This window comes from Hypanus sabinus, chromosome 9 (assembly GCF_030144855.1).
Source record: "Hypanus sabinus isolate sHypSab1 chromosome 9, sHypSab1.hap1, whole genome shotgun sequence".
In the NCBI taxonomy this organism is placed as follows: Eukaryota; Metazoa; Chordata; class Chondrichthyes; order Myliobatiformes; family Dasyatidae; genus Hypanus; species Hypanus sabinus.
This window is the reverse complement of record NC_082714.1, coordinates 88476807-88493644: the sequence shown is the minus strand read 5'-3', so window position 1 is coordinate 88493644 and position 16838 is coordinate 88476807. Positions and strand designations below refer to the sequence as shown.

Below are 16838 nucleotides of genomic sequence, written 5' to 3'. Positions count from 1 at the left end.
AGGGAGTTTCACTCTGTGTCTGACCCGGGAGTGTGTGATGGGAAGGTGTGGAGGGAGTTTCACTCTGTGTCTGACCCCGGGAGTGTGTGATGGGACAGTGTGGATGGATATTCACTCTGTGTCTGACCCCGGGAGTGTGTGATGGGACGGTGTGGATGGATATTCACTCTGTGTTTGACCCCGGGAGTGTGTGATGGGACAGTGTGGAGGGAGATTCACTCTGTGTCTGACCCCGGGAGTGTGTGATGGGAGGGTGTGGAGGGAGATTCACTCTGTGTCTGACCCCGGGAGTGTGTGATGGGACAGTGTGGAGGGAGATTCACTCTGTGTCTGACCCCGGGAGTGTGTGATGGGAGGGTGTGGAGGGAGATTCACTCTGTGTCTGACCCCGGGAGTGTGTGATGGGACGGTGTGGATGGATATTCACTCTGTGTTTGACCCGGGAGTGTGTGATGGGACAGTGTGGATGGATATTCACTCTGTGTCTGACCCCGGGAGTGTGTGATGGGACGGTGTGGAGGGAGTTTCACTCTGTGTCTGACCCCGGGAGTGTGGGATGGGACTGTGTAGAGTGAGTTTCACTCTGTGTCTGACCCCGGGAGTGTGTGATGGGAGGGTGTGGAGGGAGATTCACTCTGTGTCTGACCCCGGGAGTGTGTGATGGGACGGTGTGGATGGATATTCACTCTGTGTCTGACCCCGGGAGTGTGTGATGGGACGGTGTGGATGGATATTCACTCTGTGTCTGACCCCGGGAGTGTGTGATGGGACAGTGTAGAGGGAGTTTCACTCTGTGTCTGACCCCGGGAGTGTGTGATGGGACGGTGTGGAGGGAGTTTCACTCTGTGTCTGACCCCGGGAGTGTGTGATGGGACGGTGTGGAGGGAGTTTCACTCTGTGTCTGACCCCGGGAGTGTGTGATGGGACGGTGTGGAGGGAGTTTCACTCTGTGTCTGACCCCGGGAGTGTGTGATGGGACGGTGTGGAGGGAGTTTCACTCTGTGTCTGACCCCGGGAGTGTGTGATGGGACGGTGTGGAGGGAGTTTCACTCTGTGTCTGACCCCGGGAGTGTGTGATGGGACGGTGTGGAGGGAGTTTCACTCTGTGTCTGACCCCGGGAGTGTGTGATGGGACGGTGTGGAGGGAGTTTCACTCTGTGTCTGACCCCGGGAGTGTGTGATGGGACGGTGTGGAGGGAGTTTCACTCTGTGTCTGACCCCGGGAGTGTGTGATGGGACGGTGTGGAGGGAGATTCACTCTGTGTCTGACCCCGGGAGTGTGTGATGGGACAGTGTAGAGTGAGTTTCACTCTGTGTTTGACCCGGGAGTGTGTGATGGGGAGTTTCACTCTCTGAGCAGTGATGGCGTCCCGGCTGTCAATTGTGTGTCTCCCCAGTCTCCGGTGTTCCTGCTTTTTCTGGACTGCGTGTGGCAACTGCTGGAACATTACCCGTTCTCCTTCGAGTTCACGGACACTTACCTGCTGACTGTCCGTAACAGCTCACATACTCTCCTCGCCGGCACCTTTCTCTTCAACAGCTGCCGGGAGCAACTCAGGACTCAGCAGGTACGGAGCCTGGAAAGCTCCTCCCGCACTACCCCTCCCGCGGTCCCCCCTCCCGCGGTCCCCCCTCCCGCGGTCCCCCCTCCCGCACTACCCCCTCCCGCGGTCCCCCCTCCCGCACTACCCCCTCCCGCGGTCCCCCCTCCCGCGGTCCCCCCTCCCGCGGTCCCCCCTCCCGCGGTCCCCCCTCCCGCGGTCCCCCCTCCCGCGGTCCCCCCCTCCCGCGGTCCCCCCTCCCGCGGTCCCCCCCTCCCGCGGTCCCCCCTCCCGCACTACCCCCTCCCGCACTACCCCCTCCCGCGGTCCCCCCTCCCGCACTACCCCCTCCCGCGGTCCCCCCCTCCCGCGGTCCCCCCTCCCGCACTACCCCCTCCCACGGTCCCCCCCTCCCGCGGTCCCCCCTCCCGCGGTCCCCCCTCCCGCGGTCCCCCCTCCCGCGGTCCCCCCTCCCGCACTACCCCCTCCCGCGGTCCCCCCCTCCCGCGGTCCCCCCTCCCGCGGTCCCCCCTCCCGCGGTCCCCCCCTCCCGCGGTCCCCCCTCCCGCGGTCCCCCCTCCCGCGGTCCCCCCTCCCGCGGTCCCCCCTCCCGCACTACCCCCTCCCGCGGTCCCCCCTCCCGCACTACCCCCTCCCACGGTCCCCCCCTCCCGCGGTCCCCCCTCCCGCGGTCCCCCCTCCCGCGGTCCCCCCTCCCGCGGTCCCCCCCTCCCGCGGTCCCCCCTCCCGCGGTCCCCCCTCCCGCGGTCCCCCTTCCCGCGGTCCCCCCCTCCCGCGATCCCCCCTCCCGCGGTCCCCCCTCCCGCGGTCCCCCCCTCCCGCGGTCCCCCCCTCCCGCGGTCCCCCCCTCCCGCACTACCCACTCCCGCACTACCCCCTCCCGCACTACCCCCTCCCGCGGTCCCCCCTCCCGCACTACCCACTCCCGCGGTCCCCCCTCCCGCACTACCCACTCCCGCGGTCCCCCCTCCCGCACTACCCCCTCCCGCGGTCCCCCATGCCCGCCCTCGGTAACCCCACACCTGCGTGTCACACTCCAGATTATTATGGTCTTAAAAATACATACATCGTATAGACAAATGCAATGAAAACCTTACAACAGCTTCACAGGAACACAACGTCACACAGAACGTTGACAAGAGAAACATTACTTAGACATAGAACCACAGAACATGACAGCACAGAAACAGGCCTTTTGGCCCTTCTTGGCTGTGCCGAACCATTTTTCTGCCTAGTCCCACTGACCTGCACCTGGACCATATCCCTCCATTCCCCTCTCATCCATGTACCTGTCCAAGTTTTCCTTAAATGTTAAAAGTGAGCCTGCTTCAACTGGCAGCTCATTCCACACTCCGACCACTCTGTGTGTGAAGAAGCCACCCCCAATGTTCCCTTTAAACTTTTCCCCCTTCACCCCAGACCCATGTCCTCTTTTTCTCTCCTAGCCTCAGTGGCAAAAGCCTGCTTGCATTCACTCTCTCTACCCATCACCATTTTATATACCTCTATCAAATCTCCCCTCATTCTTCTACGTTCCATGTTATGCACAATTTTTACACGATAGTTAAATGGGAGCAAAATGTCGTCCAACAATGCATATTTTCGGTCTCTGTCCGCCCCTGCCATCCTGTGCCTTCGCTGTCTGTCTCGTCCTCTCTGCCTCACGCTCTCCGGCATCACGCAGCAAAAGCAGGGCTCCGAACAACAGCATGATGTCTGTCTGTCTCTGTCTGCGAGCACGCTCCGGCCCTGCGCTGACGATCCGTGCCTCTCCCCAGGCGTCATCCAGTGAGCTGCAGTCCCCCGTATCCCCGCTCTCGAACGGCTGGCCTCACACCGGCGAGGTGATGCCCGAGGAGCAGGTGGTTCTGAAGGGGGGCTACTTCGCCCAGGACCAGTTGACCTGCCCCCTGCCCTCCGTTTGGGACTGGTCACTCCTCTACTCCCAGGACCATCAACAGCAATTCCGCAACGTCCTGTACACCGGGGAATCCCAGGACGCGGTGCGGAATGGAATGCCGGAGCAGTACTCCGCTCCCCAGGTGAGTTGGCTGATGTCCCGCTCCCTGTCACTCGATGGGCTGAATCCTTTCGTGGGGTGGGATGGGGGAATCAGCCAGGGTTCCTGCTCCCCGTCACTGCCCAGTGACCTGGGGTGGGTGTGTGTGTGTCAGAGAGAGAGAGAAAGGAAAACAGCCAGGGTTCCTGCTCCCCGTCACTGTCCAGTGACTCCGGGATTAAAGAGAGGGGGGATTCAGTCAGGGTTCCTGCTGCCCATTCTTGCCCAATGACCCTCGCGTTAGAGAGAGGAGGGAATCATTGTGTAATTTTGGACTTCCTCTGTTTCAGGCTGATCTGTCACCCTGGCGGTCGGTGCATCTTCTGACCAAGGGCGGCTTCCTCCTGCCCAGCCAGCCCGTGCCCTGGAAGCTGCCGTCCGTGTCGAGAAGACTGGCCAAGTGGAGCCGCTCGCTGGAGAGCCTGCTGGAGCCCGAACCAGAGGCTGGCAGGGAAACCCACCGGCCCTTGCCCTCCCTCTCCCCCACCTCCCTCCCCCTGCCCTCCCTCCCACTCCCAGCCGCCGCCCTCTCACTCTGGCGCGGCTGCTACCTACGCTGGGAGAGAGTCCCCACCCCTGGCATGTTCCAGGCCTGTCTGGGGAGCCTGAATGCCGAGGTCCGCTCGCTGGGCTGTAGGCTTCAGCCCGAGGTGCCTGCCAACGGGCCCCATAGCCCTGGCAACCGGGCCTCCGAGCAATAATGATTCCCATAACCCTAGCAGCACTCTGAATTCCTCTAAAAGGTACATGGCCCACCCCTCTGCACTGTTTCGGGACTGGCCCTCCCTTCCTCTGCAGTATTATGGGATGTAATGTGGGGTGGGGGGTTGGAGAGAGTGTTTGGGTCCAAAATGGGAAAATAGGAAGGAATCTAACCCTGAGACCAAAGAGGTGGGGGTTGGTGTGGGTCAAATCTCCCCCTCAGCCCTATTTGCTGCTCCCCAACTGTATTTCCCCCCTTCCACTGCAACACTTCATGGGTAGGTGGGGGTTCTAGCTCGTTTCCAGACAGTGTTTCACGGGGTTCCCCGCCCAACCCCTCCACCCACACCCCTGCAATAAGCTGAGACTAACCTCAGGGTAGAGAGGCCACAACTTGCCCCGTTTGCCCCTCTCCGCGGCCAGCTTGCCGCTCGGTACGGAATTCACTTTCAAGCCCGTCACCCTAGGCTGCTGACGGTCCTGGGCCAGTCATTTAGATTGCCCCAGGAGTAGCCCATCTTCCCTGGGAGAGGAAGATGGGTTACTCCTGGGGCAATCTGAACGATGTCTTTGGAGTTTCTGGTAGAGTTTTTATGGGATGGGGCTACTCGCCCCATGTCCAACCCTCCTCCTCTCACAGCTGGGGCTTGAGACTGTCCATGGCGGAGTTAGCACGGTGGTGAAAGTCATGGTACACTCTTCCGGTACTTAGCTTCAGGTACTGGGGTGTTGAGAGGGAGTATGGGGAGATGGAGTACAAATTAGGGACCCCAGCCCCCCGTCACTCCTCCCCTCCTCGGGTCCTGCGGAGTTGGGACACACTACTTTGGTACCTCATGTGCACTCGGATGCTGGAGACTCATCATGGAGTTTGTGGAGGGAGATGCGCTGTATATATTTTGTAATCCAATTCATTTCTAATATTTTTTGACACAAGAATAAACTATAGTTTTAACACCAGGTGCAGCGTGTGGATATATCTGTTGTAAAATTGACCACGCAGTGCATCTACACCATTTTTTATCAATTTCAAATTTTCTGGTTTTTATATTTAGAGATGAAATGCAGAATAGGCCGTCCTGGCCCTTTAAGCCAGCAAACCCGATTCACTCTAACTCAATCACAGGACAATGGCGTAGTGGATAGCACAACGCTCTACGGTACCAGTGACCCAGTTTCGATTCCCACCACTGCCTGTAAGGAGTTTGTACGTCCTCCCCATGACCGCGTGGGTTTCCACTGGGCACTCCAGTCCAAAAGAGCTACCAGCTGGTAGGGTAATGGGTCATTGTAAATTGTCCCATGATTAGGGATTTGCTGGGCTGCACAGCTCAAGGGATTCTGTACTGTATCTCTACAGAGTTTACAATGTTTTTGGACTGTGGGAGGAAACTTGTAGCACTTGGAGAAAGCCCAGCATTCCAAGGAGGATGCTGGGATTGAACTCAGAACTCGGCTAACTGCCATGCTACTGCGGTGCCTTAAGGGTTAGAGGAACAGTTTTGTATCGAATGACAGATCCCTGGGAAGGGTTTACAGGCTGGGATCAAATTCAGGGTTCCAGGGGTTTACAGACCCACTGGTCACTTTATTGGGCACCTCTCGGTCTTCACTGCTGAAGTCCATTGACTTCAAGATTCAACGTGTTGTGAGCTCAGAGATGGTCTTCTGCAGAGCACCATGGTGAAGTTTGGTTATTTAAGTTCCTGTCAGCTCGAACCAGTCTGGTCATTCTCGTCTGACGTCCCTCATTGACAAGACAATTTCATCCACTGCTGCTCACCGGATTTTTTTGTTTGTTTTTTTTTTGCATGTAAATTTTAGAGACTTGTGCGTGAAAACCCCGGGAGATCAGCAAGTTTCTGAGGTACTCAAACCACCCTATCTGGCACCAGTCAAACTCTCTTAGATCACACTTCTTCCCCATTCTGATGTTTGGTTTGAACATCATCTGAACCTCTTGACCATGTCTGCGTGCTTTTGTGTGAGTTGCTGCCACGCGATTGGCTGATGAGATAGCTGCATTAGTGGGCAGAGGTAGCTAATAAAGTGGATGCTGAGTGTACATTGAATAACAGACCTGCAGCAGTGGGGCACAAGCTGGAGGTTCGGGGTTTATATACAGAATACAATGAGTGGTGACCTGTGTTCTCCCTCTGTGAAGAAAGCTTGCTGTCTCTGTCCAAAATGGAGTTATTCTGAAAGAGTTCCCCAGGAGATGGAGGCGTGCAAAGGCCCTATTCTGACCACTTTGTATACGAGCACCCTCGAGTGTCTGTCTGTCTGCATCGCTGCGGTACCGAAGCTGCAAAGCAGGGAGAGGTCTGGTGGGTTACGGACTGGGTGCAGGTCAATGGGACTAGCGGAATAAAGTTTGAGCATAGACCAGAAGGGCCGAATGGCCTGTTTTCTGTGCTGTAATGTTCTAATGTTCTAAATTCCTACGGAGCACAGTGTAAACCAGCAAGAGGATCACCGAGCCTCCCTCCCTTCCCATCTGCGACATTTACCGAGAAAGAGCCTGAAGCATTGTTGAGGATCCCTACCTCCAATCCACAGTCCCCTTGACCCACGGCCGTCAGGAAGGAGGGACAGGAGCATCAGGATTGGAACTGCCAGCCTGGGTAGCAGCTTCTTAACTCAGGCTGTGAGACTAGTGAACAGCCCGCCATCACCGAGGTCTCGTCACGGACAGCAAGCTGTTTACTGTTTACCTGTGCTGCACACTGCTTGCATTTTGAATGATATTTTATTAACTTATGGGATTATTTTGTTTTATGTGTGGTATGTTTTCTGGGTCCAGGGGAACATCGTTTTGCTTGGTTTGTACAGTCAGCTGACACTGAACTTGGGCTCTGGGTCTTCTGCAGGCAAAATGTTGAATTCATCTGGGAGAAATAACGATTATCTCTCATTCTCCCAAACCTCAAAGCCTGAGGTCTAGGCCTGCTCTGTGGAGCTCTTGATTGGATCAGATGTTGCCAGACCCTCACTATCCTGACTCTGGCTTCTGCCACTTTCCAGTCCTGATGGAGAGTCTCGGCCCGAAATCCCCCTCCGCAAATGCTGCCCGACCTTCCGAGACCCTCCAGCGTTTGCGTCTGTTGCTCAGTATTTCCAGCACCTTGTGGTTAAGGAATACTGAGGGTCGTGCTTTTCAATAATTTATGTAACTGTAATGATCACAAACGCAACTGCAGTATACACATCTTCACTTCAAATGCTTGCGCCCAGGAATTTGTGGACGAGCACATCCGGATCTCCTTGTAAAAAAGGTCCAAGGTTTTCACCTCCGCAATGCCGCAGTGTGGTTTTGCGTTATCAGTGCACTTGCAAATGCTGTACTTGTTCCCCTCGGTCAAGCTTTCTGCTTCTTTCAGTTTCTGCTGATTGTGGATTAAACAATCCGACAAGGCACCGCCGTCTGTAACTGCACCCTCTTGCAACGAGTTACAGCAGCGGCCTACCGCCCCATAGGGGGCGCTAGTATTGGCAGAATCCTCCTGCCGGACTTCGAAGGGCAACTGCGGTCCTCCGACGGAGTGGGTAGGCTGTAGTGGGTTGTCCTCCGGCGCCGGTCCTCCGACCGAGCGGGTCGCCACAGGGGTTGGGTTACGGAACGGGAAAGGACCATCCTGCGCGACGCACGGCTCATCGCCACTCAATTCCGGTTGCTCCGCGAGGGCGGGATGGCGGCCGGTCCGATCAGCGAACGGAACCAGGGTGAGGGATCGCCGGGGCAGAGGGAGGGGAGGAGAATGAGGGATCGTATGGAAAGCCGGGAGCGAGGGAGGGAGCGTCGCAGGAACAGTGTTGATGGGGAAGAAACCCGGGGTCTTCCGCCAACACCCCCTGTTTACCCCTCCCGATATCCCCCTCGTCTCCCCACACCGACACCCCTGTTTACCCCTCCCGATATCCCCCTTGTCTCCCCCACCAACACCCCCTGTTTACCCCTCCCGATATCCCCCTCGTCTCCCCACACCGACACCCCCTGTTTACCCCTCCCGATATCCCCCTCGTCTCCCCACACCGACACCCCGGTTTACCCTCCCGATATCCCCCTCGTCTCCCCACACCGACACCCCCTGTTTACCCCTCCCGATATCCCCCTCGTCTCCCCACACCGACACCCCGGTTTACCCTCCCGATATCCCCCTCGTCTCCCCACACCGACACCCCCTGTTTACCCCTCCCGATATCCCCCTCGTCTCCCCACACCGACACCCCCTGTTTACCCCTCCCGATATCCCCCTCGTCTCCCCACACCAACACCCCTGTTTACCCCCTCCCGATTCCCCCTCGTCTCCCCACACCGACACCCCCTGTTTACCCCCTCCCGATATCCCCTTTGTCTCCCCCCACCGACACCCATGTCTCCCCCCACACTGTCATCCACATCACTCCCCAACTCAACCCCAGTGACACTCTACCCGTCTCCCCAACATTCCATGTCTCCCCCACCCAGGGATACTCCCATCTCCACCTGACATTCCCATCGTCTCACTCCCACACCCCCTTCTCCATTCCGACACCCCTCTCATCTCCCCCACTGACTCCCCTGCATCTCCCCACCAACACCTCCATCTCCCTCCTACACCAACACCCCTGTCTCTGCTGACACCCACTGTCATCCCTGTCACCATCGCCCAACAACCCCATTTCCACCCCCAGTCTCCACCTTGATCAATACCCCCATCTCTATCAACACCTCTGTTTCCACTCCAAACGCCCTGTCTCCCCCATCACTGACAACACACCCCCATTTCCAACACCAGGGTCATCACCCCCAACTCCCCCCACACGCATCCTGTTTCCATCCCCTATACACCTCCCCTCTTCCCCCCAATGTGCCTCCTTCTACTGCCCTCCAGCACCCTCGCTGTCTCCCCAACGACATGCCCCTCATCGGCCCCACACACCCTTTTTCCCTACCATTCTCCATCCCAACACCCCGTCTCCCTCGCCACCCCCTCGTCTCCCCCCACACTGAAAGCCCCTCATCCGACCCCAACACTACCTGTCCCCATTCATACCCACACACTCCCCGTCCCCATCCATACCCACACACTCCCCATCTCCATCCCCCGCACACACTCCCCATCTCCATCCTCCCACACACACTCCCCATCTCCATCCCCACACAAACACTCCCCGACTCCATCCCCCCACACACACTCCCCGTCTTCAGCCCCCCCACACACTCCCCGTGTCCATCCTCCCCACACTCCCCATCTCCATCCCCACACACACACTCCCTGTCTCCATCCCCCACTCACTATTCGTCTATTCCCCGTCTGCCCCCCAAACACACTCCCCGTCTCCATCATCCCCACACACTCCCTGTCTCCATCCCCCCCCCACACACCCCTTCTCCATCCCCCCCCACACACCCCTTCTCCATCCCCCCCACACACTGCCCATCTCCATCCCCCGCACACACTCCCCATCTCCATCCTCCCACACACACTCCCCATCTCCATCCCCCACACACACTCCCCATCTCCATCCCCCGCACACACTCCCCATCTCCATCCCCACACACACGCTCCCCGACTCCATCCTCCCACACACACTCTCCATCTCCATCTCCCCACACACTCCCCGTCTCCATCCCCCCCCACACACTCCCTGTCTTCAGCCTCCCACACACACTCCCCGTCTCCATCCCCCCCCACACACTCCCCGTCTTCAGCCTCCCACACACACTCCCCATCTCCATCCTCCCACACACACTCCCCATCTCCATCCCCCCCACACACTCCCCATCTCCATCCCCCGCACACACTCCCCATCTCCATCCCCACACACACTCTCCATTTCCATCCCCACACACACTCCCTGTCTTCATCCCCCCCACACACTCCCCGTCTCCATCCCCCCCCACACACTTCCCGTCTCCATCCCCCCCACACACTCCCCGTCTCCATCCCCCCACTCACTATTCGTCTATTCCCCGTCTGCCCCCCAAACACACTCCCCATCTCCATCCCCACACACACTCCCTGTCTTCATCCCCCCCACACACTCCCCGTCTCCATCCCCCCCCACACACTTCCCGTCTCCATCCCCCCCACACACTCCCCGTCTCCATCCCCCCACTCACTATTCGTCTATTCCCCGTCTGCCCCCCAAACACACTCCCCATCTCCATCCCCCCACGCACTCCCCGTCTTCATCCCGCCCCACAAACACTCCCCGTCTCCATCCCCCCACACACTCCCCGTCTCCATCCCCCTCACACACTCCCCGTCTTCATCCCCCTCACACACTCCCCGTCTCCATCCCCACACACACTCCCCGTCTCCATCCCCCTCACACACTCACCATCTCCATCCTCCCACACACACTCCCCATCTCCATCCCCACACACACACTCCCCGACTCCATCCCCCCACACACACTCCCCGACTCCATCCCCCCACACACACTCCCCGACTCCATCCCCCCACACACACTCCCCGTCTTCAGCCCCCCCACACACTCCCCGTGTCCATCCTCCCCACACTCCCCATCTCCATCCCCCCCCCAAACACACACTCTCCATCTCCATCCCCCCAAGCACTCCCCGTCTTCATCCCGCCTCACATACACTCCTCGTCTCCATCTCCCCCACACACTCCCCACCTCCATCCCCACTCACACTCCCCGTCTCCATCCCCCCACACACTCCCCGTCTCCATCCCCCTCACACACTCCCCGTCTTCATCCCCCTCACGCACTCCCTGTCTCCATCTCCCCCACACACACTCCCCGTCTCCATCTCCCCCACACACACTCCTCGTCTCCATCCCCCCACACACTCCCTGTCTCCATCCCCCCCACACACTCCGCGTCTCCATCCCCCCCAAACACACACTCTCCATCTCCATCCCCCCACACACTCCCCGTCTTCATCCCCCTCACACACTCCCCGTCTCCATCTCCCCCACACACACTCCCCATCTCCATCTCCCCCACACACACTCCCCGTCTCCATCCCCACACACACTCCCCGTCTCCATCCCCACACACACTCCCCATCTCCATCCCCCCACAAACTCCCTGTCTTCAGCCCCCCACACACACACTCCCCGACTCCATCCCCCCACACACACTCCCCGTCTCCATCCCCCCACACACTCCCTGTCTCCATCCCCCCACACACACTCCCCATCTCCATCCCCCCACACACTCCCTGTCTCCATCCCCCCTCACACACCCCGTCTCCATCCCCCCCACACACTCCCCATCTCCATCCCCGCACTCACTCCCTGTCTTCAGCCCCCCACACACACTCCCTGTCTCCATCCCCCCTTCACACTCCCCATCTCCATCCCCCCCCACACACTCCCCATCTCCATCCCCACACACACACTCCCTGTCTCCATCCCCCACTCACTATTCGTCTATTCCCCGTCTGCCCCCCCCAAACACACTTCCCGTCTCCATCCCGCCCACACACTCCCCGTCTCCATTCCCCCCCAAACACACACTCTCCATCTCCATCCCCCCACACACTCCCCATCTTCATCCTGCCCCACATACACTCCCCGTCTCCATCCCCCCCACACACACTCCCCGTCTCCATCCCCCCCACACACACTCCCCGTCTCCATCCCCCCCACACACTCCCCGTCTGCATCCCCCTCACACACTCCCCGTCTGCATCCCCCTCACACACTCCCCGTCTCCATCCGCCCCACACACACTCCCCATCTCCATCCCCACACATACTCCCCATCTCCATCCCCACACACACTCCCCGTCTCCATCCCCCCTTCACACTCCCCATCTCCATCCCCCTCACACACTCCCTGTCTCCATCACCCCCACACACACTCCCCATTTTCATCCCCCCACACACTCCCCGTCTCCATTCCCCCCCACACACACTCCCCGTCTCCATCCCCACACACGCTCCTCGTCTCCATCCCCCCCCCACACACCCCCATGTCCACCTTCACATCTCCCCCCCTCTCAACTGACACCTGCCTGTGTCTCTCTGCCACCTGTCCCCTGCCCCACCGACACTGAAAAATTGAAAATGTTGTTCCAGTCTTTAAGAAAGAGCTATCCTGAGGTTAGTTGTTGGGAAGATGCTGGAGTCAATTGTTAAGGATGAGGTTATGGAGTACTTGGTGACACAGAACAAGATAGGACAATGTCAGTATGAGGACAAATTCTTGCCTGCCTGATAAAACTGTTGGAATTCTTGCGGAGATTACAAGTAGGATAGGTAAAGGGGTTGCAGTGGATGTTGTTCATTGGGCCTTTGACAAGATGCCACACATGAGGCTGCTTACCAAGTTGAAAGCCCATGATAATACAGGAAAGCTACCGGCATGGTCAGAGCGTTGGCTGAACGTAGAAGGCAATGTGTGGGAATAAAAGGATCCTTTTCTGGTTGGCTGTCAGTGACTAGTGGTGTTCAGCGGGGATTGGTGTTGGGACCACTTCTTTTTATGTTGTATAACAATGATTTAGATGCTGCCAAGTTTGCAGATGATAGGAAGTGTTGAGGAAACAGGTAGGCAGTAGAGGGACCTCTGTTAGGAGAATAGAGTGGCAAATGTTGGAAAATGTATGTTCCTGCACCTTGATAGTAGAAATAAATGTACAGACTATTTTCTAAACAGGGAGAAAATCCAAATAACTTGGGAGTCCTTGTGCAGAACACCCTAAAGGTTCACTTGCAGGTAGAGTCGGTGGTGAAGAAGGCAAATGCAAGAGGTCTAGATTACAAGAGCAGGGATGTGATATTGAGGCTTTATAAGGCACTGGTGAGGCTTCACCTTGAGTATTGTAAACAGTTTTGGGCTCCTCATCGAAGAAAAGATGTGCTGGCAGTGGAGAGGGTCCAGAAGGGGTTCACAAGGATGATTCTAGGAATGAAAGGGTTATCATATGAGGAACGTTTGATGGCTCTGGGTCTGTACGCACTGGAATTTAGAAGGATGAGAGGGGATCTCATTGAAACCTTTCGAATGTTGTAAGGCCTAGACAGAATAGATGTGGAAAGGATTTTTTTCATGGCGGTGAGTGTCTAAGATGAGAGTTGGAGGGTTAAAATAGAGATCGGAGAAATCTTAGCCAGAGGGTGGTGAATTTGTGGAACTTATTGCCACAGGCAGCTGTGGAGGCCAGGTCGTTGGGCTGAGCTTGACAGGTTCATGGTTGGACACAGCATCAAAGGTTATGGGGAGAAGGCTGGGGGAAAAGCAGGATCAGCTGTGATTGAATGGCAGAGCAGACGTGATGGGCCAAATAGCCTTACTCTGGGTGGCCTCCCTCTTGCCCCCATTGTCTGGTGGTGGGGGGGGGGGCCTACATCGTCACTAAGGGACACGAGGTTCTGCAGCTGGTGGAAATCCAGAGCAATGCACACAAAATGCTGGAGGACTCAGCAGTCAGGCAGCAGCGATGGAGATGTTAGCCAACATTTCGTGCTGAGACACTTTATCAGGACCTTCTCCGTTACCTGGTGTCACCTACCCCTTCCAGTTTGTTCTCTTTTCACACCCCCAACCTTCTGGTTCTCGCTCCTTCCCCCTTCTTTTCCAGTCCTGACGAAGAGTCTCAGCCTGAAAATTGGACTGTTTAATCCTCCACACAGATGCTGCCCCCCAGCGATTGTGTGATTGTGCTTGTCACGTGCAACACGTCGCTCTCCCTCTCACGCGCTAATGGAGCTGTGGGGATTTCTCCCCTGCAGATGCGACGGTGTACGTGGGTGGACTCGACGAGAAGGTCAATGAGCCCCTGCTATGGGAGCTGTTCTTGCAGGCCGGACCTGTCGTCAATACCCACATGCCTAAAGATCGGGTGACAGGGCAGCACCAAGGTAAGGGGGTGGAGGGTGGGGCTCAGTGGCTGGATCTGAAACGTGACAGGCGATCCCCACCTCCACATGCGCTGCACAGATCATACGGTTCCTGCTCACTGACCCAATCACAACACTCCTCACTCCTCACTGACCCACCCACAACACTCCCTCACTCCCTCACTGACCCACCCACAACACTCCTCACTCCTCACTGACCCACCCACAACACTCCCTCACTGACCCATCCACAACACCCCCTCACTGACCCACCCACAACACTCCCTCACTGACCCACCCACAACACTCCCTCACTCCCTCACTGACCCACCCACAACACTCCTCACTCCTCACTGACCCACCCACAACACTCCCTCACTCCCTCACTGACCCACCCACAACACTCCCTCACTCCCTCACTGACCCACCCACAACACTCCCTCACTCCCTCACTGACCCACCCACAACACTCCCTCACTCCCTCACTGACCCACCCACAACACTCCCTCACTCCCTCACTGACCCACCCACAACACTCCCTCACTGACCCACCCACAACACTCCCTCACTCCTCACTGACCCACCCACAACACTCCCTCACTCCCTCACTGACCCACCCACAACACTCCTCACTCCTCACTGACCCACCCACAACACTCCCTCACTGACCCACCCACAACACTCCCTCACTGACCCACCCACAACACTCCCTCACTCCCTCACTGACCCACCCACAACACTCCCTCACTGACCCACCCACAACACTCCCTCACTCCTCACTGACCCACCCACAACACTCCCTCACTGACCCACCCACAACACTCCCTCACTGACCCACCCACTACACTCCTCACTGACCCACCCACAACACTCCCTCACTGACCCACCCACAACACTCCCTCACTCCTCACTGACCCACCCACAACACTCCCTCACTGACCCACCCACAACACTCCCTCACTGACCCACCCACTACACTCCTCACTGACCCAACCACAACACTCCCTCACTGACCCACCCACAACACTCCCTCACTCCTCACTGACCCACCCACAACTCACTGACCCACAAACAACACCCCCTCAGTCCCTCACTGACCCACCCACAACACTCCCTCACTGACCCACCCACAACACTCCCTCACTGACCCACCCAAAACACTCCTCACTGACCCAACCACAACACTCCCTCACTCCCTCACTGACCCACCCACAACACTCCCTCACTGACCCACCCACAACACTCCCTCACTGACCCACCCACAACACTCCCTCACTGACCCACCCACAACACTCCCTCACTCCCTCACTGACCCACCCACAACACTCCCTCACTGACCCACCCACAACACTCCCTCACTGACCCACCCACAACACTCCCTCACTGACCCACCCACAACACTCCCTCACTGACCCACCCACAACACTCCCTCACTCCCTCACTGACCCACCCACAACACTCCCTCACTGACCCACCCACAACACTCCCTCACTGACCCACCCAAAACTCTCCTCACTGACCCAACCACAACACTCCCTCACTCCCTCACTGACCCACCCACAACACTCCCTCACTGACCCACCCACAACACTCCCTCACTGACCCACCCACAACACTCCCTCACTGACCCACCCACAACACTCCCTCACTGACCCACCCACAACACTCCCTCACTCCCTCACTGACCCACCCACAACACTCCCTCACTGACCCACCCACAACACTCCCTCTCTGACCCACCCACAACACTCCCTCACTCCCTCACTGACCCACCCAAAACACTCCTCACTGACCCAACCACAACACTCCCTCACTCCCTCACTGACCCACCCACAACACTCCCTCACTCCCTCACTGACCCACCCACAACACTCCCTCAGTCCCTCACTGACCCACCCACAACACTCCCTCACTGACCCACCCACAACACTCCCACACTCCCTCACTAACCCACCCACAACACTCCCTCACTCCCTCACTGACCCAATCACCTCACTCCCTCACTGACCCACCCACAACACTCCCTCACTGACCCACCCAAAACCTCACTGACCCAACCACAACACTCCCTCACTCCCTCACTGACCCACCCACAACACTCCTCACTCCCTCACTGACCCACCCACAACACTCCCTCACTGACCCACCCACAACACTCCTCATTGACCTACCCACAACACCCCCTCACTCCCTCACTGACCCACACACAACACTCCCTCACTGACCCACACACTACAACCCCTCACTCCCTCACTGACCCACCCACAACACTCCCCACTGACCCACCCACAACACTCCCTCACTGACCTACCCACAACACTCCTCACTGATCCACCCACAACACTCCCTCACTGACCCACCCACAACACTCCCTCACTCCCTCACTGACCCACCCACAACACTCCCTCACTGACCCACCCACAACACTCCCTCACTGACCCACCCACAACACTCCCTCACTCCCTCACTGACCCGCACACAACACTCCTCACTGACCCACCCACAACACTCCCTCACTCCCTCACTGACCCACCCACAACACTCCCCACTGACCCACCCACAACACTGACCCATCCACAACACCCCCTCACTCCCTCACTGCCCCATCCACAACACTCCTTCACTCCCTCACTGACCCACACACAACACTCCCTCACTGACCCACACACAACACTCCCTCACTGACCCATCCACAACACTCCCTCACTCCCTC

At 58.0% G+C, this 16838-nt stretch overlaps 2 protein-coding genes across 2 annotated transcripts in view; both read left to right on the top strand.

The window, feature by feature from the left end:
* mtmr11 (myotubularin related protein 11) overlaps positions 1-4675 on the top strand; it is a 63578-nt gene extending 58903 nt beyond the window's left edge. The window contains exons 14-16 of the mRNA XM_059980097.1: positions 1398-1568; positions 3341-3604; positions 3912-4675. Of these exons, the coding sequence (XP_059836080.1) occupies positions 1398-1568; positions 3341-3604; positions 3912-4322 (846 nt within the window). The 3' untranslated portion in view covers positions 4323-4675. The remainder of the gene's footprint in view (positions 1-1397; positions 1569-3340; positions 3605-3911) is intronic.
* Positions 4676-7909: 3234 nt separating this feature from the next.
* sf3b4 (splicing factor 3b, subunit 4) overlaps positions 7910-16838 on the top strand; it is a 28917-nt gene continuing 19988 nt past the window's right edge. Inside the window, exons 1-2 of the mRNA XM_059980098.1 lie at positions 7910-8046; positions 14018-14146. Of these exons, the coding sequence (XP_059836081.1) occupies positions 8013-8046; positions 14018-14146 (163 nt within the window). The 5' untranslated portion in view covers positions 7910-8012. The remainder of the gene's footprint in view (positions 8047-14017; positions 14147-16838) is intronic.